We start from the raw sequence: 27919 nt of genomic DNA, 5'->3' as shown, positions 1-27919 counted from the left end.
CACAGAGTGTAACAGTTTCATCTGAGACATTTATCCCAGGAGAAGTCTTACAAAAACAAAAGGAAAACTCCCTGAGGTACAGCTTAGGAAGGCAGAGGAGCACTAGGGACAGAGGCTGTGGCCACTCGAAGGGCAGGTCACCTGCCCAGTCTTCAGCTCCCTAACTGTGCAGGACGCTGAGGGGGCTTTGGACAGCCAGCCTCTGGGGGGCTTCCCTGGTCCTTCTTCCAGACCTCAAAGGCCCCTGCCCTCCCACAGAACTACAGCTGGCTCACCATCCACCAGACACTCACAAGGGTAGCCTTTACACAACACCTCGATGGGAGTGGACATCTTCTTCTCACTGATCCGCTCATACTTCTGCCTCTTGGTAGCAGCCTTCAGGCCCTGCCAGGGCAGTGAGCCCAGGTTGAAGTACATGAGCACGTAGCCCAGAGACTCCAGGTCATCCCTTCGAGATTGTTCTGGATAGAGAGGAGAGCAGGTCAGGGCGGCATGCCTGAGCATGCACAGCAACACCCCACAGATACTGCCTGGGGATAAACTCAGAGCCTCAGAGAAGGACACTTAGAGTCTTTGCTTCTGCAGAAGCAACCCTGCTGTGCTGTTAGGAGATGCACTGCCACCCATTAGGAAGACCCAGCACATGCTGTCCCCCATGCCCCACAAGGTCTCCAGGCCCAGATGCCAGCCTTTGCTATGAAGGTTTGATGCCAGCCACCATACCCAATGTGCCACAACCAACCCTCAGGACCCCCAAGAGGCTGCAGGACAGCCAGGGTAGGAGGGCTCACCGATGCCAAGGTGTGTGTTGATGGAGGCATACCGCGCCGTCCCAGTGAGGTTCTTGTTCTCGCGGTAGGGGATATGCTGGTGGGTGCGGGCGTCCCGGTACTTCTTAGCCAGCCCGAAGTCAATGATGTAGACCAGGTTGCCCTTCTTACCCAGCCCCATGAGGAAGTTGTCCGGCTTCACATCTCGGTGGATGAAGTTCTTTGAGTGTATGTATTCAATACGACTAATCTGCAGATGGAGAAGCAGGGGTGACAGGTTGAATCCCAGGCTGCAGCCTGGCAGAAGGAACCAAGGGGAACCCTGGCCCACTTGCAAGCACGCCCTGCCCTCCATGGGTCACTATCTCTTGCACAATTAACAAGCTTCTGTTTTCTCCGTATGCACGCATGGCACAAAAAGGAAGTGAACAACCCTGAAGGCCTCATCAGACTGATGAATCAAACCAAGCCTGTGCTGAGCACGTGGGCTGTCCTTCGGTGGAGAAAAATGAAGTCTTACCATTTGGTCAGCAAGGAGTAGCACGGTTTTGAGACTGAACTTCCTAGAGCAAAAGTTGAAGAGGTCTTCCAGGCTGGGTCCCAACAGTTCCATCACCATGACGTTGTAGTCCCCCTCAGCCCCGCACCACCGGATGGTGGGGATGCCCACTGCAAGAGAGCCTGCGTCAGTCCGCCTCCCGTGACCTGCACTGAGGATGCCCGTGCCTGGGATGCTGATGGGGGGCGGCTGGGCAGGAGCAGTGAGAAGCAACGTGGGGAGAGGCTGGAAGGCCAATTTCACAGTGGGGGTGGAGTGAAGGGTTCAGGAGCAAGAGCCCCGCTGGCTCCCACAACCGGGTCCCAGTCTCCCTATGAATGACATCCTGCACCAGTGTGGTAAAAGTGTCACAGTTAATGACCCAATGCTGATACACTGTCATTAACTAAAGTGTATACTACTCAGGCTTCCTCAGGTTTAACCTCATGCCCTCTGGCTGCTCCAGGACCTGTCCCAACCTTGCATGACGAATAGTTGTCATGTCTTGTCTCCTTCAGCTGCTCTTGGCCAGGAGGGTCTCTCAGACTTTCCTGGTCTGAATGACCCCGACGGTTTGGAGGAGGAGGGTTGGGCAGGGATGCACAGATTGTCCCTCTGCTGGCCTGTCTGATGTTTTTCTTATTATCAGTCTGAGCTTGTGGGTTTGGAGAGGAAGACCACAGAGGGAAAGTGCCCTTCTCGTCAAGTCCTGTCAGGGCTGTGCTCTCAGTGTGACTCCTCACCATGGCTGTACCTTGGTCACCTGGCTGAGGTGTATCTGTCATGTGTCTCCACTGGGGAGTTTCTCTTTCTTCCCCTACCCATTCCGTTCTCCCTGCGGAGATGTCACTACACGTGGCCCACACTTAAGAGGGGTTTTGGGCCCCCTTCCCAGAGGGCAGAGCATTTATATATATGACTTGGAATGCTTCCACACAGATGTGTCCCTTCTCCTCATTTACTTATTCGCTATTTTTCCCATCAGTATGAGCCCACAAGTGTCTGTGTTACATTTTGGTCTGTACTCCAACACTGTATCACTTAACCTGTTGCTCTAACCATCCCAGCTTTGCCTGCTTCTCAGCGAGCAGCTCCTGGGGCCCTTTAACACCCCATCACTACAGGCTGTTTATTTTCAGTACTGCATTCCTTTCTGGCACTATAAGATGCTAAATATTTTTGATTCTGATATCAACAGGGCAACTTTTCATTTTTACAATATTTAAAAAATACATTTTACACATGACATGAGAACAAACTTAACGAAGTCCATAGGTTATAAGGCATAATGTGACAAAAGCTTGTGGCCTACCATGAACAACACTGACATACCTGATAGTCAAATTACTCACTAGTGATAAATAGAACACCTTGAAAGCAGCCAGAGAAAAAAGCAGAGTGGAGGAACATCTTCCAAGAACTGAGAAAAGAACTGACAATCTGCCGAAAAACACCTCAGCAGAGACAAAATGAAGATATTTTCAGATATAAAAAGGGTGATGAATCAATCACCAGCACTGTGACATGTTATAGGATGTCCTTCAGGCAGGAGGCAAACTATGCCACACGAAGTGTGGCTACAAAAGGAATGAAAAGCACTGAAAATAACAACATAAGTGCATAAAAAATTATTTAAATTTAAAAAGTATGACTGTTTATGGGACTTCCTTGGTGACGCAGCAGTTAAGAATCTGCCTGCCAATGCAGGGGACACAGGTTCTATCCCTGCTCCAGGAAGGTTCCACCTGCCGTGCAGCAACTAAGCCCGCACGCCACAACCCTTGAGTCTATGCTCTAGGGCCCAGAGTCGCAACTACTGAGTCTGTATGCCACAACTCCTGAAGCTCAAGTGCCCTAGAACCCACACGCCGTAACTACTGTGCCCCAAATCCTGTAACCACTACTGACACCTGTGTGCCTAGAGCCTGTGCTCCACGACTAGAGAAGCACCACAATGAGAAGCCCACGCATGGCAATGAAGAGTAGCTCCCACTCACCTCGACTAGAGAAAGTCCACGCAAAGCAACACAGACCCAGAGCAGCAAAAGATAAAAAATTAAGACATGACTGCTTAAACAAAAATAACAACGCACTGCAGCGTTTACAACATGTAAATATAAACACATGACACTATCACACAGGAAGACAAGGCAGTAGTCCATGAGGTCAGGTTCCTCTGCATCCTGCTAGAGATGACAGACCCTAACTGAACTACTAAAGTAACACTGCAAAGATAGTGAAAAAATCCAACAGAAGAGGTCATCACAAGAAAAATCATTTAGAAATGTTAAAAAAAAAAAAAAATTCAAAATAAAGTTAAAAAGGAGGGAAACTGAAGCAAAGACGAGATGACACAAAAACAACAGCAAAGCCAATCCTGTCATTAATCACACCGAATGTAAACCCTACAGGTAAGGCACACTTCCTCAGATTAGACGGAAAAGAAAGGATCCATACCAAACACTCTTCAGATATAACTAGGTCACAAGGAGGATAGTGCACCACATCAACATCAGACCAGAAGGGCTGTGTCAGCATCAGACACAGTAGACTTGTGCAAAAGAGTATTTCCAGGGATATTATCAGTCATCTCAAAGTGATAAAGGCATCAATTGATCAAGAAAACATATATTCTAAGTGTTCACACAGCTAACAACAGAGCTTCAGAATACATGAAGCAATACTGCAAGGAGAGAGACAAATCCACAACCTGACTAGAGATGTCAATCACCCCTCACAGCAGCAGAACAAGCTTTTTTCCCCCCAGGTATCACAGGGCATTTATCAAGACACATCACATTCTTGTCAGAAAACAAGCTTCAATAAAGTTAAAAGGATTCAAGTTATTCAACATATATTATCAGAAAACTGGAATTCATTTAGAAATAAATAACAGTTTTATGGAAAAAAATCCTCAAATATCTGGAAGCTAAACAATACAGTTCAAAATAATTTATGGATCAAGAAAGAAATCAAAAGGGGAATTAGCATTTTGAACTACAGGAAAAAGAAAACTCATCAGGATTTGAGATGTTGCTCTGGTAGGGGAAATCTTTATAGCCACTAAAATGCCTATACTATAGAAAACACATCAAAGATCTCAGCTTCCACCTTAAGAAAATAGTTAAACCCTAAGCAATCACAAAGGTCCGTCTAGTCAAGGCTATGGTTTTTCCCGTGGTCATGTATGGATGTGAGAGTTGGACTGTGAAGAAAGCTGATCGCCGAAGAATTGATGCTTTTGAACTGTGGTGTTGGAGAAGACTCTTGAGAGTCCCTTGGACTGCAAGGAGATCCAACCAGTCCATTCTAAAGGAGATCAATCCTGGGTGTTCATTGGAAGGACTGATGCTAAAGCTGAAACTACAATACTTTGGCCACCTCATGCGACGAGTTGACTCACTGGAAAAGACTCTGATGCTGGGAAAGGTTGGGGGCGGGAGGAGAAGGGGACAACAGAGAATGAGATGGCTGGATGGCATCACCGACTCTGTGGACATGAGTTTGAGTGAACTCCGGGAGTTGGTGATGGACAGGGAGGCCTGGCGTGCTGTGATTCATGGGGTCGCGGAGAGTCGGACACGACTGAGCGACTGAACTGAACTGAACTGACTGAAGCAATCAGAAGTGAAATAAAAGATCACAGCAGAAACTAGTGAAACAGAAAACTGAGAAACAACAGAGAAAATGACTGAGACCAAAGCTGGTCCTTTGAGCAGACTGGTGATAAATCTCTAATAAGACTGATCAGGGGGAAAAAAACAGAGAAAACACAAATTACCAACAGTAACAATGAGGGAATTCCCTGGAGGTTCACTGGTTAGCACTCTGTGCTCTCACTGTTGAGGGGCCAGGTTCTATCCCTGGTCTGGGACCTAAGATCTCACAAGCTGCATGGCACAACCAAAAACAAAACAAACAGGAATGAGAGGCAACAGCACTAGATTCAGGCTTCCTAGGTGGATCAATGGTAAAGATTCCACCTGCCAATGCAGGAGGCACAGGAGACGTGGGTTCAATCCTTGGGTTGGGAAGATCTCCTGGAGGAGGAAATGGCAACCCACTCTAGTATTCTTGTCAGGGTTTTGAAAACCCCATGGACAGATGAGCCTGGGGGGCTACAGTCTGTGGGGTCATAAAGAGTCAGAAATGACTGAGCCACTGAGCACGCACACACATGGGGCAATATAGACAGCTTTACGCCAATGCATTCAGTAACTTAGGTGAAACAAACAAGCTACTTGAAAGATACGAACCAACAGAGCCCTTGTATGCTGCTGGTGGGAACATAAGTACAAGTGGTCTGGCAGTTTCTTCAAAGAGAAAAAACATTTACTACTTTTGGTTCAGCCATTCCATTCCTAGTCACTTACCCAGGAGGAAAAGGATATGAATGTCCATATAAATATCTACACGAAAGTTCACAGCAGCTTTGTTTGGAGTGCCTGACACCTGGAACAAATCCAAGTGCCCAAGAACAGGTGCAGGGATAAAGAAACTAGGCACCCAAGGGAATAATTCTCAGCAATAAAAAGGAGTAACCATTGACACACACACAAATTCTCAAAAGGAAGTACACACAGTACTACTACTTGCACAGGTAGCTCTAGAAAATGCAAACCAACCTATAGCGACAGAAGCAGATGACAAAAGTCGGGGGTAGAGGAAGCACAAAAAGACCCAACAAACTTTAAAGAGCAACAGATATATTTGTCACCTTGATTATGGCAATGGTTTCTTGAGAGGACATGCGTGGTAAAATTCTCAAATCACCACACTCAAAACACACGCAGTTTGATTCCTCTCAAAAACAAACAGAATGTTTTAGTTTTCTCTTCACACTAAAGTCACCTGAGCCATCTGACGTGGATTTTGGGGTGAGGGGAGGCAGGACTTTCAGATCCCTCACTGACCATAACACCTCTTCCATTGAAGTCAGAATCCTGTGCCCACGAGGGTCTTTCTGTACCTGGAGTGTGGGTGGCACAGCACTGCAGGTGACACACGCGAAGCACCACAGACAGACACAGTTCACATTCACACCGACTCAACTGCATGTCCTAGTATGTCCTTCACAGAAGTCCCCCTGACTAGGGTACAATCTAGGACCATGCACTGCCATGTAGTCGTCATGGTTAAGTCTGGAACAGTTTTTTAATCTTCCATCAAAGAGAAATTTTTGAAGAGTTCAGGTCAATTCTGAACGGTCTTCAATTTTGGATTTGCCTGATTGCTGGTTCTGATCACCTGACAGACGGAAATCTGCCAGATTTCTCCAAAAAAAAGTACTTTTTCTTTGTTATAAGTTATTTTGGCTGTGCTGTAGGGCATATGGGATCTTGGTTCCCTCACCAGGTTCTGAACCTGGGTCCTAGGCAGTGAAAGCGTGGAGTCTTAACCAGTGGACCACCGGGGAATTCCCCTCTTTATTATTAATACGTAATCTATGAGGGGAAAAAAAAGTAATCTGTGGATGAAGCTTTGAGGGTAGTGTCAATCCTTGAACTTGTATCAGGCTGGTGTAAAAGTAACTGTGATTTTGCATTGCTGAACTTCGCCATTTAATATTGGAATACATTCTTCAATGTGGTTATGCTACACATAATTTGAACATGCATTTCTCGCTTTATGTTTTTCCTAATGTATTACTTGCTGTTTATTTTACATTTATTTTAGACCATGGAAACGATGCTAGACAAAAAGCAAATTCAAGCAATCTTGAGTTCAAAACAGGTCAAAAAGCAGCAGAGACAACTTGCAACATCATCACATTTGACCCAGGAACTGCTAATGAATGTATGCAAAGTTTTGCAAACGAGAGCCTTGAAAATAAGCGTAGTGGCTGGCCATCAGAAGTTAACAACGACAAACTCAGAACATCATTGAAGCTGATCCTCTTACATGTACACAAGAAGCTGCCAAAGAACTCAATGTCAACCATTCTATGGTTGTTTGGCATTTGAAGCAAATAGGAAAGGTGAAAAGGCTTGCTAAGTAGGTGCCTCATGAGCTGACCGAAAATTTAAAACACCTGTCATTCTCAAGTGTCATCTTCTCTTATTCTACGCAACAATGAACCACTTCTCAATCAGATTGTGACTTGCAATGCAGAGTGGATTTCATACCACACCCAGCAACAGCTAGCTTAGTGGCTGGACTGAGAAGAAAGAAGTTCCAGAGCACTTCCCAAAGCCAAATTTGCACCAAAAAAAAAAAGTCATGGTCACTATTTGGTGGTCTGCTGCCCGTCTAACCCACTACAACTTTCTGCATCCCAGTAAAACCATTACATCTGAAAAGTATGCTCAGCAAATCGATGAGATGCACCGAAAACGGCAATGACTGTGTTGGTCAACAGAATGGGTCCAATTCTCCACAACACACCCAACTGCACCTCATGTAACCAATTCTTCAAAAGTTAACAAATTGGGCTACCAAGTTTTGCCTCACCCACCATATTCACCTGATCTCTTGTCAACCAACTACCACTTCTTCATGCATCTCAACAACCTTCTTTTGCAAGCAAAACGCTTTCACAACCAGCAAGAGGCAGAAAACACTTTCCAAAAGATGGTTGAATCCTGAAGCACAGATTTTTATGCTACAGGTTTGAATAAACAAACTTATTTCTTGTTTGCAACAATGTGTTCATGGTAATGGTTCCTGTTTTGATCAATAAAGATGTCTTTGAGCCTAGTTAAGGATGTATATTGTCACCCTGCTTATTTAACTTCTATGCAGAGTACATGATGAGGAACGCTGGGCTGGAAGAAGCACAAGCTGGAATCAAGATTGCTGGGAGAAATACCAATAAGCTCAGATATGCAGATGACACCACCCTTATGGCAGAAAGTGAAGAGGAACTCAAAAGCCTCTTGATGAAAGTGAAAGAGGAGAGTGAAAAGGTTGGCTTGAAGCTCAACGTTCAGAAAACGAAGATCATGGCATCCGGTCCCATCACTTCATGGGAAATAGATGGGGAAACAGTGGAAACAGTGTCAGACTTTATTTTTTTGGGCTCCAAAATCACCACGGATGCTGATTGCAGCCATGAAATTAAAAGACGCTTACTCCTTGGAAGGAAAGTTATGACCAACCTAGATAGCATATTAAAAAGCAGAGACATTACTTTGCCAACCAAGGTCCGTCTAGTCAAGGCTATGGTTTTTCCCGTGGTCATGTATGGATGTGAGAGTTGGACTGTGAAGAAAGCTGATCGCCGAAGAATTGATGCTTCTGAACTGTGGTGCTGGAGAAGACTCTTCAGAGTCCCTTGTACCGCCAGGAGATCCAACCAGTCCATTCTAGAGGAGATCAGTCCTGGGTGTTCACTGGAAGGACTGATGCTGAAACTGAAACTCCAATACTTTGGCCACCTCATGCAACGAGTTGACTCACTGGAAAAGACTGATGCTGGGAGGGATTGGGGGCGGGAGGAGATGGGGACGACAGAGAATGAGATGGATGGATGGCATCACCAACTCGATGGACATGAGTTTGAGTGAACTCCGGGAGTTGGTGATGGACAGAGAGGTCTGGCGTGCTGTGATTCATGGGGTCGCAAAGAGTCGGACACGACTGAGCGACTGAACTGAACTGACAATGATTTAAAATTCATGGTTGGCAGCAGTTTACTTTTGTACCAAGGTGATATGTTTGTATCCATCTGATTACCCTTTAAACCAATCAAGTAACAACAGTGTCCACAAAGCGATGAGTTTCCATTTGATTGTTCCTTCTGCCCCTCTGTGGAGCTTAACTTTGCACATGCACCTGTGTATAGAGCACTGTAGACTCATGAATTCTCTGTGTGTAGAGCCTTGTGGACTCGTGAACTCGCCCCTCTTCCATGAGTCATATAAATTTTAGGACTGCATGTGTGTGTGTGTAGAGAATTGTGGACTCATGAATTCTCCCCCTTCCATGTGTCATATAAATTTTAGGATTGTGTGTGTGGGTGTGCAGAGCACTGTGGATTCATGAATTCTCCCCTCTTCCATGTGTCACATAAATTTTAGGATATTTGTTCTGGTCCTGTGAAGCATGTCATGGGTAATTTGATAGGGATCACATCCACTTTGTAGATTGCTTTTAGTAGTATGACCATTTAAACGCTATTCATTCTTCCAATCCAAAAGCACGGTGTATCTTTCCATTTCTTTAACTCATCTTCAATTTTCTTTATCAACGTTCTATCGTTCTCAGCATATGTTTTTCACCCTCCTTGCTTAGGTTTATCCCTAAGTATTTTATACTACTCGATATAATTTTTAAAAGGACTGTCTTTTTACCTTCCCTTTGTGTTATTTCATTGTTAGTGTAAGGAAATGACATAGATCTCTGTATGTTACACTTGTATGCTGCTACCTTGATGAATTCAGTTCTGGCAGTTTGTGTGTGGAGTCGGTACACAGGGTTTTCTATACACCTATCTGCACATAAAGACAATTTTACCTCTTCCTTACCAATTTGGACACCGTTTTTTTTTTGTGTGTCCAAAAGAACTATGTTGAATAGAAGTGTTGAGAATTTCTTCCACATATTATAACCCATTATTCATGGTGAGGCTTTAATTGAAGGCACTTCAAGCTCGTTCCTGTGTCCTCAGGACTCCTGCCAGAGTACCTATTAGAGGCTAAGCATTTTCCTTTCAGCCACATGTTTCAGAGTCACATTCCCTCTTCCCACCTCACCCTGGAATCTGGGCTCCTCTTGGTGGGGAGTGATACTAGAAGCTGCCATCTGGGGGCCGGGTGAGTGTGTGCCATTTACATCTCGGTCAACCTGGCCCTTCACTGCTCTTCAAATCTGTCAGTCTGTCCCGTGGGAGGAGAACCCTGCTGGACTGAGAGTAGAATCCCCTGAGCCCTCTCTCTGAGCAGCTCTGGGACACAACATCTTGCTGAGTCGTCCCCTCCATGAACAGAATGTCTCCACTTGCTTGAGTCCTCATCAGTATCCTCCACTGCATTTTACACATACAGGTCACACCTGGCTTAGGATTTATTCCTCTGTACCTTATGGTTTGTCTTTCACTACTGTAAACAGTATTGTACGAACAACACTTTGGCCTCTAGACTTCTCCGGGGCCAACAGCCACCTGACCAGGGATCTTGGTTCTCTGTCCGACCAGATATTTGCAGGTGGCTGTGCCAAGGTGCCAGTGGAGCTGCTGTGCGGTACTGGCAACTGAAAGTGGGTCGCTATGCACCAGGTTCAGCTTCCCATCCACGACCCCTGGGGTCATACCTGACCTCCAAGTGGATGTCTCTAAGCCCTAGAGTGAGCTGTACACAGAGGGCTCATGGAACTTGAAGGAGGGCAAAGCAGTGGAGCTGACCTTTGAGAAGTCCCCCAAGGGCATGGAGTCTCTCCAGTCACCAGTCCTGGTGGGTGTCCTGTAGGTGGAGTGAGAGGCACCAGGCGGCTGAAAGCAGCCACGGTAGGGGCTATCTTTCTGCAATCCAAGGTGTGAGGAGCAAAGTGGCAAAAGCAGGGAAAGGATGGGTAGGGGCACTGCCATGGACCTCAGGCAGGGTCCATGGCATCCCCCCACTTCCTTCTTGGCAAGGGGAGGGGTGAGTCAGAGGAAGAAGGCTCTGGGCAAGTGCTTGCAGGCGGCGGGGGGAGGGGGGGATACGTCCAGAACCTGCATACCTCTTGGTCTCCACTCCCAAATTTCCAGCTTTTACAAGTGGCCAGGACATGGAAGTGTTTTCCTGTGGAAGGATATGTAGTAATAACACTTCCTGTGTCAGAGGAGGCTGAGCACACGACCACAAGACACGCCACTGCTTTCTGGGACCCCCTCTCTCTCAGGGCTGAGGCAGGGCTTCTCCCGCTGGCCTCCTCCTGACCAGTTCTTGGGATAGACGGGACTGAGGACAGGCAAAGAGACGGCTGGCAACAGCTGCAGACCTGCTAGCTCTCTCCCTCCACCGAAGCCAGCACCACTTGTTTACTGCTCCCTGGGAGCCCACTTTCTCAGGATGCCAAGCTGCACTAGCTGTGGGCAAATGAACCATCTGCATTTTAACTTTTTCCTTCATAGAAATGCTCCATTGTGTATTTCAGTCTTGAGCAGTGCATTCTCTACCATCAATGCTCCACAGGAGACAAGGTTTTAACTGTTGCCCCATGACTCGATGATCTCCTACTGGAAGGATGGAAATCAGTATGAGCAGGAAATGTGGTGTAGACAGATCAGGAGAGGCAGGGCCAGGTAACAGCACCAAGAGGAAGCCATGGTTGGGTAAGGGCTGTCTCTACGTGTGATGAGGGATTCCCATTTCAGACCTCTGATCCCAGGCACAGACTTGCTTCACCTCCCTGAGCCTTCACCAGGGTTCCTGTGTGTCTTTAAAAAGTGGGTTCAAAGGGTACCTCTATACCCAGCTCGAGCTTCCAGGTGAAGATGAAGCAAAATCCTTAAGCTTTAATAATGCTGAGCTTTCTCGCCCTGGCTTCTCAAGACCACAGGCAAGGGCTTCTTCCTAGTGTCTGGTGTCAGCAACCTACCCCCAGCAGCAGTGGTCAGTGTTGTGGCAGCTGAAGGACAAAGGGCTCAGTTCACAAGCTGGGACTCTCAGTGCTGGAACGGAGTGGATACACTGGAGCACATGGAGGGACGTATGTCTGATGCTGGGTTCTGTCACCCCCGTGTCTGCCCCTCTACTTACGATTTGTGGGGGCTTCATAGAACTTCATGAGTCATTGATCTGGAAATAACACGAGGTAGCCTAGTTGGTGTAAACATAAGGCAGTGGCCTTTCCCCATGTTCTTCCGGGGTTTCGTTGTTTACAAGGTTCCTACTGTATCCACAGAAGAGCCAGACAAAAGGCTGTGCATCAGGCAAAGGATCTGAGACACAAATCTGGGGGTGCCCCACCCCCATCCCGAAACAGGGGTCTGAAGACGTTCTTTCTCTTGTGTTTCCTTCCCCCATTTCAGACCAAATCTTCTGTACTAAAAACTTGACTCCTATTCTACTCCCTTCTCCATCCTCACCAACACACCTGTACCTTTAGTCTGTGGGGGTATCTCCACAACTCAAAAGGTTTGTGCAGAAGTAGTGAAGCAGCTAGAAACATTCCATCCTTTGTTCCCAACTCCAAGTCAAGGCTGTTACTTGACATGATTCATGACAAACACGCTGCTGAATTTGCATGGATCAAACCTACTTTAATCTCAAATCCTAGGGAAGAGAGAAGCAAGATGGGTGGGGGGGGGGGCTTCTTTGTAGAAAGTGAGGTTGGGAGACCACTCAGGGGAAGATGTATGTATCTCCAGGTCACTCAAGAGCTTTGTGCAAGTGTAATAAACGTCTATCCAAGTGGCCACATGATCTTTAAACAGGAAACAAATCTAACTCCATGTTCTCTGTTAGACACCAAAGCTTTGTTTGAAATCCTGAATTTATGAGGAAGGAGCAGTTTGTCCTCTCCTGGTTCCCCTTCCCCTCCACCTACAGGAGACTTCAGCCCTGGGGCTGCAGGGACCTCACGCCCGGAAAGCAAAGACTCAGTGGCTGACTCTGCTGGGCCCCCACTTCCTTTCTCACTCACCATGGCCTATCACATGGGCTGGCTCTTCTCCTCTTTTCCCTGTCAAATGTAAAGAATAAAGACTTGCTTGCTCTGAGGGGAAAAAGAATTATATTTCCTAATTATATTTCCTGACTGTTGTTGGTGTAATAAGAGAACCAATTTTATACTTTATTCTGAAGTATCTGGCTCACTGCTCTAACTTGTCTTGTTGGTCTCCTATGTAGGAAGTCACATCATGCACAAGTAAGTTTTCTTTCTTCTCCATCCTTATTCTTTGAAAACGTCCCCCTTCTGTGCTAGCTGAGACATGCCAAGTCACACTGGAGAAGAATGATTAATGGCAAGACTGAAGATGATATGGATCTAATAGGAGCCCCCTGACTGTCCAGGTGAAGGCAAATGTGGATGACCACCCGGGAACACATCCCTGAGGCTGGGGTGCCAGGCCACAGGCCAAGCACCTGCCTGCTTCACAGAAGGCCATTTCACCAACAGGCTCTGCACCAGTGGTGTGGGCGAGGGAGTCACTGCGGCACCATGCTTAAGAGCAAAACCCTAGAAGCCAGCCAGGGCTCCTCCTCAACACAGGGAGGTCTGTTTACGGAGACACAAGAGCCTATAACCTGCAACGAAATCCACTGAACCACAACTGTGTCAACGTTGAAGAACCTCAGGAACACAGCAGGTCAAAGAGGAAAATTGTACAATACACACAGTAAGACTGTATTACTCATGTTCAGAAGCGCGTGAACTAGGAAGACGTGGGGCATGGACCTGCCACTCATCTGCTCTGATGGTCCATTTCACTGGTAGCACCGTCTCTTACTGGTGACGCCAACACACCTTATCACCCTGAGATAAGATGCAGCAGAAGCAGGTGCTCCTCTTCTCCGTTCCCTGGGTTAGGGTTAGGGTTAGGGGCCAGAAGAGGAAGATGCTATGTAGCCTGCTTCATCCTTAGCAGACCGTCTTGCAAACTAAATGCTGAGGTCCAGGCAGCAATCAACTCTAAAGCCACTCACAAGAATGACCCCGCTCCCTGTGCAAAGACAGCTGCTCCATGACCTCACAGGTGTGATGCAGCGAGACCAGCAAGCTGAAATGCACCTGGGATGTCAGAGTGCCACTCCTGGGGCTGGGGCAGGACATGCGAGGCCGCAGGTGAGAGACACAGCCACCAGAGTGCTACCCGGTGACCAGCCATGCCAGGGACACTCAGCTGCCCCTGCCTACTCACCCTTAACATGGGAAATGGGCCACTTGGACTGTTATGTGCAGTCCAAATATAACCAAAACATATGCCTGGGGCTGAAAAAGGAGGGATACCATCAGGTAAATGCTTTCCACTAGATTTGTGGAAAGTTTCAATGTAAACATAGGGTCCATGCAAATACAGTTGTTCATGAAGTGCTTGGCAATTCAACCTTAAAACAACTGTAAATACAATAGCCAAGTTTCTGGGCAATGTCATTAGATTTTAAAAAACTAACTTCTTGCACGATAATGGAGAAAAAAAAATTTAGAAACAAACTGAGCAAGGGTATGAGGAGACAGGCTTTTGGGCAGCTGTAGAGAAGAAGTCCTGGGGTGGGCACACAGGTGCCGAAGGCCTTCCTGCTCTTTCTCTTAAGCACATGGGAGTTCTAGGGGTTCATTTTAGTATTCCGATAGCTACAAGCTCTATATGTTCTTGCTGCTGCCGCTAAGTCACTTCAGTCGTGTCCTAATAAAAAAGGTCATAACTGTCTTAAATATACTGTGGGAACTGACCAGGCATGTAAAATGAGAGTGAACTTGGGTGAGAGGCCACCTGTTTCTACTGCCCACGTCACTGGTGGCATTCACCCACCATCAGCGCAGAGCTCCCACCCCTCACCCCTGGCCTGAATTCTCATACAAAGGGTCCACCCTCTCCTCCCACACCTGCCATAAGCCTTGACCAGAAGTAGCTGTGAACTAAACAAAAGAACTCCACTTGAAGGTTTCCCAAGGAGAATGTGGTCTAAAGATACTTTGTGGGGTTATTAGGCCTGGAAAGTGCAGTCAGCCTCTAGGTTCTGCCTGGCAGTCCACTTTGTTTTGATAAAAACTGGGTGTCCACCCAAGTCCTTCACCAACATAATTAACTTAAAATTATTTCTGCTATTTCAAGTTTTTTAATCTACTGCACCAACTAGATCTGGGGCTCGTTCCTGATTGCTGACCCTCATGGAGGGCTGCTCTACAGGAGTGGTCTGGGAGCTACAGTGCTCATGTTCAAACTTGTGTTCTTTAGAAACAGCCTCAGTTTCTTCATTTGTTATATGAGGGTGATGATACCAGTATACTGCACATGACTGTGGTGGAGAACGTGCCAGCACGTGTAAAAGCACTTTTAACAATACCTGACACTAGTGTGTCTTTGCTTTTGCTTTTATGAAGTAAAACTGATATAAAACATATTAGTTTCAAGGGTACAATTTCATCTTTGTATACACTAATGAAAGGTGATCACCACAGTAAACCTGGTTACCAAATGCTGCCGTACAACTGAAACTTCACCCATCTCATCCACACCCCAAAACATGTTGCTGTTGTTGTTTAAATGCCAACCCCTCCCCCAGGTGGCCTGAGTGAGCCAGCACAGCAGCTCTCTCTAGTGGAGTACTGCAAAGCCACCGTTACCAGGCGGCAACCCAGGCAACACCGTACTACAAGCTAGAGAGGGCAAAGCAAGCCCTGGGCTCCAAGCTTTCTCCTATGATGCTGTCAATATCAATCATCTGCAAAGAAGCCCAGAGCTCAGCATAAAAAGAAAAAAACCATGATCAGAGATGCACCACCTGAGATGGACACAGAAGGCTGGCCAACAGCAGAGCTATGAGGTTTCCAGGCAGAGGCCTCTCTCTCCTCTGCCATCCCAGCTTCATCCCGGCTAGGACAAGCTCACGAAACAGCACCAGCATGGAGCTCTCTGCTCTCCTGGACAGAATCAGTTTTCTAAAACAAACATTTACATCTTGATAGAATTCACCAAGTGTATATCTGAAGCAAGAGTAAAACTTGATCTATATGTGGGTAGGGTCAGACAGCAAAATATTTTTTCTAGAATTCTGGTGGGTTTCCATGATCCTATGGGAGGGGCATGGGAAGACTAAAGTAAGTGATCCTTTGCATTCTACAACAGGGGACCTAAGCAGGAAGTACATGCAGGGGCATTTAGCAGCATCAGCAGACACTCTGATCACCCCAACTTGGGGGAGCGGGTGAGGGTCTACTGGCATGTAGGATGCTGCTCTCTGTCCTCCATGAAGGAGACAGCTTCTACAATAAACAGTAATGCTTCGGAGGAGAGATCCTGTTCTAACCCAAATAAACTCTTTTCTGTTGAGGCAGGATCTCAGTTCTCTGACCAGGGATTCAACCTGTGCCCTTAGTGGAGAAAGCAGAGTCCTGATCACTGGACCGCCAGGGAATTCCCTTTATTGAGTCTTAATCTACTCCACATTAGTTCCTCTCTGGCATCAGTTCTTCTCCTTCCCTCTGTCCCTGGGCGCCCAGCTTCTGAGTTCCCAGAGATGCTGCTCCTCAAATGCACAGGTTTTTCAGTCAGAAGGTTTCATCCAATTCCCATCACCAAGCTCCTTCCACCATGAAGGCCATATCCCAAGCCACCTGTTCCTATTCAGCACCACCTTAAAAGCTGTGTAGACCACATCTGGTGCCTGAGAAGCTCACCAAGGGCCTCCAGAGGGCAGATATATTGGTGGCAGGGTCCTCTGTCAACCTCTCCTGGGCACTGGAGGGGCCAGGGAGTCTCCTCTCTATGTGTCATCCGAGAACCTACAGCCTCCTCTGGTCTCATAATACCAGGGATGAGAGGCACTAGACACCCCCTCTGCAGTCATCTCACAGGACTCTGAATGCTGCCTCAAGATGTATCTGCTGCTGAAGAGACACCTTGTGCTACGTCACCAGAGATATGGTGGTTTCTGGTAGTAGTAGCACAGATTAAACTGCTTTGTGAAGCAAAGATGTCAAGAAGTTACCTCACCAGTCCTCCCTTTCCACCTGACAAAAGTGCCAACACAGACTCTGAAGACAAGCTTTCCTTTGGCAAAGTGCCAAGAGCCCACCCCCACCCCCAACTCTGAAAGTAACATGGGGGCTTCTGCCTTGAAGGGTTTCCAAGAGGGAATAACACAGCTATTCTTCACACACAAAGCCCTGTCCCCAGAGAAATTCAAGACATTCAGGGTTGTGCCTAGACTTTCCAAGCTCCTTGGGGAGCAGCACAGATATACCCTTCAAAATGCTGCAGTGTCTTCAGGACTGAGACCCCCCAATAACACCCCTTCCTGCTCTAAGGGCCAAACAATCTCAAAGTCTAGAGAATTCTAAAAGATAGATTCTGAAATCAGGATGGGTGCTCTCTGGTATCAGGTACCCTCAGGCCCAAGGGGAGGTTTCACAGAAGGGGGACAGTAACTGAGCTGGAAGGGGTCTCACTTAGGAGGAAGACTCTGCGGACCGTCCCAAAGCTGCAGGTATGACTGAGACAGCACAGGAGGATCAGCAGCAAGCTTCATGTCAGTGCTGACATAAGCTCGTGTTCAAAGACACCAGTACATAACATTCCCTAAGGAAGGGAATATTCATGCAAAGAGCATAAAATGATGGTTCTTTTGTCGAGTGAGGCCCTTTGCAGGCCTCTCAGATAGTATCTAAAGGAAGCCAGAGGATGGGGTCAAGGGTATGAATGTTCCTGCCCCCTTTCCAAATCAACCAGACTGTGATTCATGACATCCGCCATCTCCCTTATCAAACACCACCTTGGTTTTCTTAATAGGTAAAAATCATACCTCCTCCCTGCATCATTTTGTAGATTTTGCTCTCAATGTGGAGCTGAGGGTGTTTGGTTTTGACACATTCAAGCTTGATGGCAACTTCTTCTCCTGCAGCAATGTCCGTACCTTGGCAAAGAAAGAAAACCACAAATGTTAATCACCTGGTCTCTCCCACTTAACCCAACGTTACAACACACTGGAGAAACAACGAGTGCTATCAGAATCTTCTGAGGACGACCAGCTGATGGATGCACTCCACTTTCTCCTATAAAATGGTGTCAGTGGCAGATAAATCCTTGTGGGAAAATAACTTTATTTTCACTTTTTAAAATAGGAGTATGTAACATGTATAGAAAAATCTTACATGGCATTATATCACCCACTTCCATATGGCCCTACTCTGATCACCAGGAGACCCAGACACAGGCTGTACAGTTCTCTCCACAGGATCCCTATCTGGTCTGAACCTTCTCATCCAGCCTGCTGGTCAGCCCTGCATTCACCCACCCAAGGCTAGACCATGGGGAGTCTCAGGCTACACATTCCATGTCGACCCCATTTCTCCATGCTTCCTTGATAGGCCTCAAGTGTGTACAATCCTCTCTCCAGAGGGAAAGCTGGGTTCCCACTGAACAACCACATGGTCTAAGTCCATCTCAGTTCATGCGGCCCAAGTACCAAATCACAAACAGCAGGGTGCTTCTCAAGGGGGCTTGGTTCCCACAACATGGCAGAAGCCATCATTTACCCAACACAGGCCAGGCCCAGGGAGACCCAGCACATCCCTTCCCTCCCAGGGACCAGGATATTGCTCTGTGTCTCCTATGGACACTGGGTCAGGACTGGGTTCTGTTCTGTTCTCAAACCTACGCAACACGTAATTGTCACTCATCTTTTGCCAATTTTGTGATAAAACTAGCAACATATCTGCTCACACCTCCCGATCACCAGCCCATGACTGAAGATCAGAGGTTTAACCTCACGAAGCCATTCTCTTCTTTACTATAATGTGGACCTACATATGTGACAACCACTACCCATGCAGGCTTATCACACAGATGTTCCTGAGTGCCAGTCTGACTCAAAGCTATGCGACAAGACCCCCCTTCCCTTCCCAAGGCACATTCACTAGACAGAACAGGAAAAGCACTCTTAGAAAGCACATACCTAGGTCTCCCCTTGCTCTCTTCACCAGTTCTAAGTTAAAGCACTTTAATCCTTCCCAGAAGTACGGTTGTTTGTAAAGGAATTAACACTGGCTCCAGCAGCCCAGACGAAATCTAGACCCACGCTGGGCAAAGCAATGTTGCCAGTCCCTGGCAACTCAAGTTTCTCTCACCATCTGAGTTCAGAGGGGAGACCAGCAGTCTGTTTCTTGGAGTTGTGGGGATGAATGGGTTACTGGTTACAAAGCACATTGAGACTCCCGGACAAAAGGCAGAGTAAGGTCAGCAAGCATTAGAATAATGAAGACCTGCAGGAGAGTTGTCTGCTTGATAGTCATGAACCCAGTAAATGCCCAAAAAAGAGAAACTTTCTCCTCTAGTCTGCTCAGACAGCTGCTTGAAATGCATCCATTTCTAGTGGCCCTAGGTACAAAGCTGGTCACCAATGCTGGGGTTCCATGGGAATAACCACCATTTGATCACTGTTAGTGACCACCCTGATTTTAAGAACTCCGTTTACCATTCCACAAAAACTCCTGGACACTCCGAAGAAAGAAAGGTAATACATTTTGTCCTTCCTGCCTCAGATTGGGATAATTTACCTAATCACAAGAGAAATGACTTCATTTTAAAATGTACTGTGCAAATGGAAAATGAACTCTGAGTTCCTGTGAGGACCTGGAACTCTGAACTGAACTTGCCAGCCCATGAGGAACAGATGACTCATCTTTCTAGTTACGTCAGCAACTCCCCCACCCCAAGGCAGGAGCAGCGAAGTCTCTGATGATAGCAGTTCTGCTCCTTCAACTATGTCTGTTCTGTCAACCTTGCCAAGAGGCAGGTTCTCAATGACAACACAGCCTGAGCCTGCACAGGCTACCTACTGAACTTGCACCTTCAAGAAGGCTGAGAACACTTCTAGCTCCACTGTATCATGGTTGATAAAGCTAACATCTGAGTCACCCTGGAATACTGACAGTTGTGGAGACAAATGACCACAGGCAACTCTGAAACACAATTGAATTCCAGCTCCCCTAACATCACACCAGCAACAAAGCCAGCCTCCCCCAAGACCACACAAATCAAGAGAGTCAGTTTCACCTAAGATTACACAGGAAACAGCTCACCCCCTCCATGAGTACAGCAGCAAACAGTCAGCCTGCCCTAAGGTTACACTGGGACAGAGCCCACCTCCCCTGCGATCGTATCAGCAACAGAGCCAGTCCTCTACAGCATCACAGATGTGAATGGTGCCCCGAGTCTGATGACTGAAACAGGAAAGGCTGGACATGGGTTCTCTGCCAAACAGACTTGAGGGCAGCACCCAATCCAGGCTGTCTCCTCTGAGAGGTCTTCACCGCTGGGTGAAGAAGCAGAGCTTCAAGTTCTGTATGTTCCATGGGAACTAAACGCAAGAGACCCCTGAGCAAAACTGAGGTGCACCACTCTGTAGCCCTGCAGTCCTATCCCGACTCCCCTGGCTGACAGCAGCCCCTGTGCGCTGCCACCAGTTCTGCCTCAAGTCGTGTCCTCAAATGGCCACCAGTCCACAAAGGGAAAATACAGGAGGGCGGGGAAGCACCCAAGAGCTCTGATGGCAACATGACACTGCTGCATTTGAATCTTATTTAACAAAAGTGCTGGTCTGCCACAACTGGAAATTACAAAACTTGATCCTTCATAACACGTAACTTTTATAAGTACTTCTAGACGGGGAACAAAAAAAATCTGAAAGGTTATTACTGAGCTCTGGGTTCCAGATTCAGAGCAAGTCAAAACCAAGTGGCACATCATGATTACTCTTAGTGTCTGTAAATAGTGAGATGTTTTATCCCCCAACAACTTCAGCTCTTTTGCGCAGTTCCACTGCCGGTCAGACAAGAGTTCCCTCTCACTAGGTAAAAATGTTAGTCTATGTTTAGACACAGGTTAATACTGGTCCTAGGAAAACAAAATTATGTCCTTCAAGTTGAGAGCAAAGGCAGAGGATAAATGAAATGAACTTAACCCTAAGCTTGGCCCTTTCCTGGAAGAGAAAGGTTAACTCCCATTGATGGTTGTCTTATCTTAAGAAATAGGGAGAGGCCTCTCAACAGCAGGTCAAAAGTTACTCTTGCAGGGCAACCACTGAAAAAGCAGCTGACTTGATATCTAGAAACACTAGCCACCACTGTAAAGGACACAGGCATATGACTACAAGAGCTGTTTACTGGCAACTGCTTTCCTCTCCTGGCCAGTCAGCCACCATTTTGGAACCTCTACTGCGTGCCAGACACCCCACTAAAGAGACATGAAAGTCAGAGAGGGGAAAAACATGAAAATCAAGTATGAAGAGGTTACTAAGCTTTAGCTCCCCGCAAAGCATTTGTGTACATGGTAAAGTCAAACCGCAAAGTCCACCTGGGTAAGGACTGGACAGATGAGGCCATCCTCTGACAAACTGAGTGCCAAGATCAAGTACAAATGCCAACAGCTGGTAGGAAGAAAACCTCCTCCATTTCACCAATCATGAAGGGGGGTGGGTCCAAGGTACTGTAACCACATCTACAAGACAAACATGGGCAAGAATAGGGCTCCATGAGAACAGAGGGCTCAGAGTTTGGGTAAGACTGGAAAAACTGCAGGGTACAGAGCCGAGTGCTCATGTCAGCAGAGCAGGCTGCTGGAAAGGGAGACCAGCTCTGGGCCTTCTTGGTTCATAAGGCATTTAGCAAGCTGAAAGATAGCTCTTAACCCTCAGCTTCAAACATCTAAAAGCGCTAGAAAGTCCAAGAAGACCCCAAACCCCACACTCAAAGCAAGGTGGAGGAGTCGTCGTCCAGAGTAATCTGACCTATAGCAAAGTGACAGCAGTTGGAACAACTTTAATCGTCATCATACTATAATTTGTAGGACATAATTTTAAGATGAGAACCAAATTCCTCATTCCTCAACTAATGACTAATTAATTGCCTAAAAAATGGAGAAAAGAAAACCTCCCCCAAACAACAGTGGTACAGATGACTCAATACATCTCATGGTCCTTGGACCATAAAAAAGACTGAGTGCTTAAGAATTGATGCTTTTGAATGGTGGTGCTAGAGAAGACTCTTGAGAGTCCCTTAGACTGCAAGGAGATTAAACCAGTCAATCCTAAAGGAAATCAACCCTGAATATTCATTGGAAGGACTGATGCTGAAGCGCTAATACTTTGGCCACTTGACGTGAAGACCCAACTCACTGGAAAAGACCCTGATGCTGGGAAAGACTAAATGCAAAAGAAGAAGGGGGTACAGCAGAGAATAAGATGGTTGGATGGCTTCACCAATTCAGTGGACATGATTCTGAGCAAACTCTAGGAGATAGTGGAGGACAGAGAAGCCTGGTGCTGCAATCCATGGGGTCACAAAGAGTCAGACACGACGGAGCAACTGAACCACCTCTGACCCACTTTTCCAGTCACATCTCAATCTAACAAGACCACGTCACATTTTCTCAGTGAGGTAGCATGTAGCCTGAAGCCACCACTACATGGGCCAAGAGCCAAGGCTGATGAAAATAACTGGTTGTATCCAACCGCACACAAGTAACTCTAATTGTACTCCAATGGCTGGGCCGTGTGGGTACTCATAACGAGTGCTCAAGAGCCACAGCCTATCCATCTTAGGATAAATGTGAAGGAGAAATCTGAAGACAGATCCCTCTGGGACCAGTCAGCCTGATCATCTGTCTCAAGCACCACTGGTGTGCCCAGAACAAGGTGAGGCCCAAAGGACACACTTGTGAATAACCCTACAGGGTCTCCCACAAAACTCTCAACTTCTTTGTGAATGACCTGGAGACACTGTTCCACACTCTGACTGTCTGAACAAAGTTTTGGAAAGCAGAGAGCTGTCTGGCAAGGTTTCAGACCAGAGAACAAAAAGTTTCAAAACACTGACTTTTTCACATCAGTGTAACGGTGGCTAATGGATTGGCTTTTCAGTATCACTCCTAGATCCTAAGTTAAAACTTTTGCCAAAATCTATTGTTCTATAAATAAGGCAAACAGCATGCATTTACCCATCACTTTGCCTTCCAAAACACTGCTGAGAAGGCAACTGCTGACTACCGGACATAAATATTTAAACAGCAAAAAGCAAATGTCTCTATAAAGTGTATTCTACTCAGCAGGGCAGTAAAGCACATACTGATGTGACAGGTTTCCCTGTAGGGTAAGGGTACCAAAAATAGTTAGGAACTACTCTAAGTGTGGATTCCTCTTACACTGTCAGCCCAGGAGGTCGCGCATCCTTTTGCGAACTATAGCCAAGGATGGGGCGGTGAGCACACTGACTTGGGACCATCTGAAAGGCATAACCAGAAGCATTACTGACAAACGAAGCTATTCCTGACCCTCCCTGACACCAGCCAAACAAAAACACCAGAGCGGGCTGCGCAAGCACAGAGCATGTTTACCCCCAAACTTGCGCAATGACAGTCCCTCTGCACACGCACCGCGTGCCAGGCTGGACGTCCCCAAATGTGGGGGCAGGAGTAACTTATATACAATTATTCCTTTGGGAAAACCCAATAAGGTATTTTTAAACTTTCAACTGTAAGACTCAAGCCAACCTTTTATTACACACGTGTATATGCGCTTTCTTTCACTGGAAATCTGAAGCCATCCGGAACGTTCTAATCTTTTTCCCCCCGTCTACCTGGAAGAATTTTCATAGCAAAAGGGCAAGCTAATGAGTAGAGCTTTGCCACTTTATTTGCCTCTAAGTCTGCCAACACCCTAACGCTGACTTTGTCCAGAATCACCTGAATGTCATTCTCGTTTAAGCCGAGGTACCTAGTACGGAACTTGGATGCGCAACATGTTCTCAGCGACCACTCGACTGGCCCCCAGGCGACCCTGTGCGCCACCTGCGGTCCATGACCCAGGCTCCGAGCCAGAGGGGCTGGTCAGCTGAGGCTGCACCGTCACGAGGAGCGCCGAGGAAGCCTCGGCCAGCCCCGGACTCTCTCTTCTCGTGCCCGCCGCACGGGCGTAGGACGTGGAGCCTCACTCACCGACCGCCTTTGTCTGCCTGGGGGGGACACTGGGAGCGGACACCAGGCGGGGCGGGCAGAGCGGGCCTAACCGAGGCTCCCGGCCGCTGCCCAGAGGCCGCGAGCTCAGGTTGAGCAGGTGCCCTCGGAGTGGGGTGGTGGGGTGGAGGGGCGCGGGTCAAAAAGGCCAAAAGTTCCTGCCAGGGGAGCTGGGAGATCCGAAGCAGCGGGGACCCGGCTCACCGCCACGGGCGAAGAGGGTCGAGCCTGGGGTTCGAGCCGCCGGGGGCGGGGTCGCCGGGGCGGAGGCCGGAGCGGAACCGGGGCCGGCGGACGCCGGTTTGGGGTGGCCCGCGCCGGGGGGAGGGGCGCCTCACCAAGATAGATGTCTCCGAAGGAGCCGCTGCCGATCTTCCGGCCCAGCCGGTACCTGTTCCCCACTCTAAGCTCCATGGCGGCGGCGGCGGGACCGGTTTACTCCTGCCCTCCCGGCCGCTTCCTGGGTCTGAGCTCGGGGAGGCGGCGCCGCTGCTGCCGCTACTGCGGGTCCGGCTGCCGGCTCCGCCCCCCTCACGGCCCCGCTTTCACCATCGCTTTCCGGTCGCCCCGCCGCTCCCAGCGCCTCAATACGGGGCGGATGGGACAGTTCGAGCGCCGCCGCCCCTGTCCCGGCCCCCGCCGGCCCCGCTAGCCCTCTCCCCGCCGCGGATGGACTCGGATCTCCCGGGCCTAAATCTCCCTTCAGCTGCCTGAAGGAGCCGCCGCCATCGCGCTGTGACGTCACTTCCCCTAGCAACCCGGTGGGGCGGGGCTGCGCTCGCCGAGGGGCGGGGCCGCGGCTTCGGGCGGAGGGCAGGCGGCGGGGCCGCGCAGCCTAGGGGCAGGGCTAGGGGCGGGGTTAGGGGCGCGGCCCGGGCCTAAGGAGACAGCCTGGGTCAGGGCTGGGCCTGGGGCCAGTGCTGTGTCGCGTACTCGCGACCCACGGGTGTCTCGGCCGGTCCTCCTCTTTCCCTGCCCCCTGCCCACCCTCGCCCAGCAGTCCCTGGCCAAGAGGCCCCTGCCTGGCCCCTTTCCTCATGCAGGATCCACGTACTCTCGCAGGGACTTCGTTTGTTCCCGCAGGTGTCTGGGAAGCCAGCGTCTCCTCGCTACAGGCATGGGACAGGCTTCCAGGCAGTGTCCTTTGCCGGAGGGAGAGAGAGGACAGCCTGTCTCTCCAGGCCCCAGACCCACGCATTCGGGACTTTCGGCGGCTGGGGTGGTGGGAGTGGGGATGCCCTTCCCTGCACAAGTGCCTGCAGGAAGTGACACAGGCCGGGACACAAGTGTGCACAGGTTTCTTGGGCTGGCCAGGGCGTGCACTGTGCAGTTCCCCTCCCACCTCATGAACCAAGCCCGGGGCCTACAGCAGGCTCAAGGGCCTAGAGCAAGCTCAAGCCTTTGTCGGAAGGAGGAGCAGTCCTAGGACCTCTGGTGTCAGACTGAAAGGTGAGGCTGACGCTACCGTGGTTCAGAGGGTGAGACCTGCATCGCCTGCCTCTCCAGTTCCGTCTCCTGGAAACTGGATCTCCGTTTTCATTTAGTCTGCCTTGGCTCTTCAGAGAGGCCCCCGAACCAAAAGGAAATGAGTTTCACCTGGATTCTTCTCTCGGCCTATCTCCTACCCCAGCCAAAAAGAGGGAACCATGAACAAGCTGTTAATGCATTTTTTGGACAGCCCACAGATATACTACTCTGAGCACAGGGGTTCCGTAGAGGTGTGGGTGAGAGAGCTGCCCAGGCTGTTGATTCATGATCATCTTCTCTAGTTGCAGAGGAGGAAAATGCCTGGTCTCTCCATTCACAAGTCTTCCCTCTCCACCTCTCCGCCACAGAAGTGCAGCCCCTGTTTGAAAACTATTGGTGGTCAGGTTGGAGGAGCAAGCATCAGTTCCTGAGCGTCACATAGCAGTGCCTGAAGACAGAATGAGAGGCTTCAAGGCAAACTGGGGTCAACCATTAACGAGTGGTGGGCAATCAGGACCACCTCATACCCATGTCCAGTGGTGAACCTAGTTTCTCAGTCTTAGGGAGTTGGGAAGATTTTTGGCAAACTAGTGAAAAATAGCCCTACTGGCAGAATATGCTGTTGAGGAGCCCAGTTCCCCCATCAGAGAAACCATGAGTGCAGGCCAGAAACAGAAAGGGGCCTGGCCCCAGCTTCCTGGAAATACTGGACTGGCCACTCCCTTAGCTGCTCTGGGGCTGATTGCTGGTCAGCAGTCCCCTGCTGGGGCCTCAGTGTCCTTTCTCAGCAAGAAGCTGCGGCTCTTTGGGCTCCTCTCATGCCCCAGGATTCTGCCTGCTTCTCCTTTCCCCTCCGCCCCCCAGAATTGGTCAGGATAATCCCATGGCCATCTGCTGTGTGTGCCTCAGTTTCCCATTTGTGAAGTACCATTCCAAGGGCTAGGGCTTGTAGAGGCTGTGCAGTGAGAGCTGCTTCCCCACTTCTGGCCTCGGGGGACAGGGCCTAATACACCTTCGGGAATCACAATGCTCTCTGTGCTCATGTTCTGCCCTCTATCCCGGCTCTTGTGTGACCCTGAAAAGGTCAAAGTCAGTGCCCTAGACACTCCATTGGGGTATGGTGTCAAGACCAGGAATAACACAGCCGGAAAGCTGGCATGTGGCCTGGAGTCTGCCACATAGGTGAGTGTTCTTTTTGTTGGAAATAGCCTGATTAGCATCCCAGCTCAGGCTGGTTCCAAACTGACACCCAGGCTGCGCCTGGCACATAGTAGGCACTCAGTAAACCCTGACTTCATGAATGACTTGTACAGATGAACTGCCAGCTCCTAGGCCAGGCCATTTCCAATCAGAACTGCCAGGTTCAGACCCCACCTTCGCAGCCAGGGTGGGTTTCACTGCCCCCCTCCAAGACTCATGATTCTGCTTCCAGCAGGGGCACTAACTTGTACCAGCATTCCCCCACAAAAACTCACTCACACTCAGGTTGCCCCATGTGTGTTCCTCAATGGGCTGGGGGCCCATCTGCCTCTGCCCAGGGTCTTTTTATTTTAATCTGAAGCTGCAGAAGGAAAGTCTCATCCGAAGGCTGGGGATTGGGGGCTGGAGGACTGGAGGCCTTTCACCCAATCCTCTCCCTCCTGGCCCCTCTCTGCTGCCCAGATTTCCCCACGGGTCCCTGACACTGCTTTCCATCCCCTGCATGTCGCTGTCAGAGCCCCGCGTCTCTCTCTGCAGACCATCCCCGCTCCACTTAGCACTGCAGTTTTAATGCACTTCCAAATACGTGGTCCCCTTTGCTTTAACTCAAACTCCCTGTGACTTCCTGGGTAGGTGAGGAAGCTTCTGAGGGAGGGGGCTGCCCAGCCTGTCCCCTACCCTCATGTGAAAGCAGAGCATGAAGGAAGCAAGCTGAGACCACGTGTGTCCTGGTACACAGAGGGTTCCTGGGCTTCTGCTGGGTACGACTGTGTACCTCTGTGAGTGGCTTTATCAAGATCGAGTTGATAAACCACATTTCACCCTTTCAGAGTATACAATTCGTGTACAGTCCAATGGTTTTTAGTATATAACAACCATCGTCACACTCAATTTTACATTTTCATCACCCGCAAAAGAAGCCCGTGCCCCACACCTATGCCTGCACGTCCCATGCATGAATGAAGCCATTGTGTTCTCTGAGGTCAGACCAGGGCTGACATCAGGCTGCAAAGGTCTGCATTTTCCTGTCCCCTGAGAGCACACACTTCCCTTATCCCATCCTGGCCTCATATTATGGTTTGTCAGACCCTTTGGGGGAGAGGGATAGATACACACTCCAGTCTCCAGAGACACGAGGCACGTGAATGTGCCTGTGTCCTTGGAAGGACACCTGACCTGGGCCTGGGCAGGATCTGGGAGATGCTCTGGATCCTCTGGCTGCATTATCTCACTGTAGCCCCACACCTCCCAGCCACTCCCTCTGTTCTCCTTCTTCCTCTGGCTGGCTGCTCTGGCTTCAGGTAATTTCTGTCCCTGAGCTCCCCTGACCTCCCTGCTGTGCCACCT

At 48.8% G+C, this 27919-nt stretch overlaps 1 protein-coding gene across 3 annotated transcripts in view; it reads right to left on the bottom strand.

Annotated features, from left to right (window-relative positions):
* CSNK1D (casein kinase 1 delta) overlaps positions 1–24637 on the bottom strand; it is a 37033-nt gene extending 12396 nt beyond the window's left edge. For 2 of the 3 annotated variants that reach the window (XM_055408283.2, XM_055408282.2), the window contains exons 1-5: positions 24244–24636; positions 17700–17810; positions 1294–1442; positions 795–1023; positions 294–464 (exon numbers count right to left, since the gene is read on the bottom strand). In XM_055408283.2, the coding sequence (XP_055264258.1) occupies positions 294–464; positions 795–1023; positions 1294–1442; positions 17700–17810; positions 24244–24319 (736 nt within the window). In that variant the 5' untranslated portion in view covers positions 24320–24636. Of the gene's footprint in view, positions 1–293; positions 465–794; positions 1024–1293; positions 1443–17699; positions 17811–24243 lie in introns of all 3 variants that reach the window. The other variant, XM_055408281.2, reaches the window with a different exon arrangement.
* Positions 24638–27919: the final 3282 nt, after the last annotated feature.

This window comes from Moschus berezovskii, chromosome 20, assembly GCF_049115385.1.
Source record: "Moschus berezovskii isolate FMDL1 chromosome 20, NW_MosBer_1.0, whole genome shotgun sequence".
NCBI classification, from domain to species: Eukaryota; Metazoa; Chordata; class Mammalia; order Artiodactyla; family Moschidae; genus Moschus; species Moschus berezovskii.
This window is presented reverse-complemented; position numbering and strand designations above follow the sequence as displayed.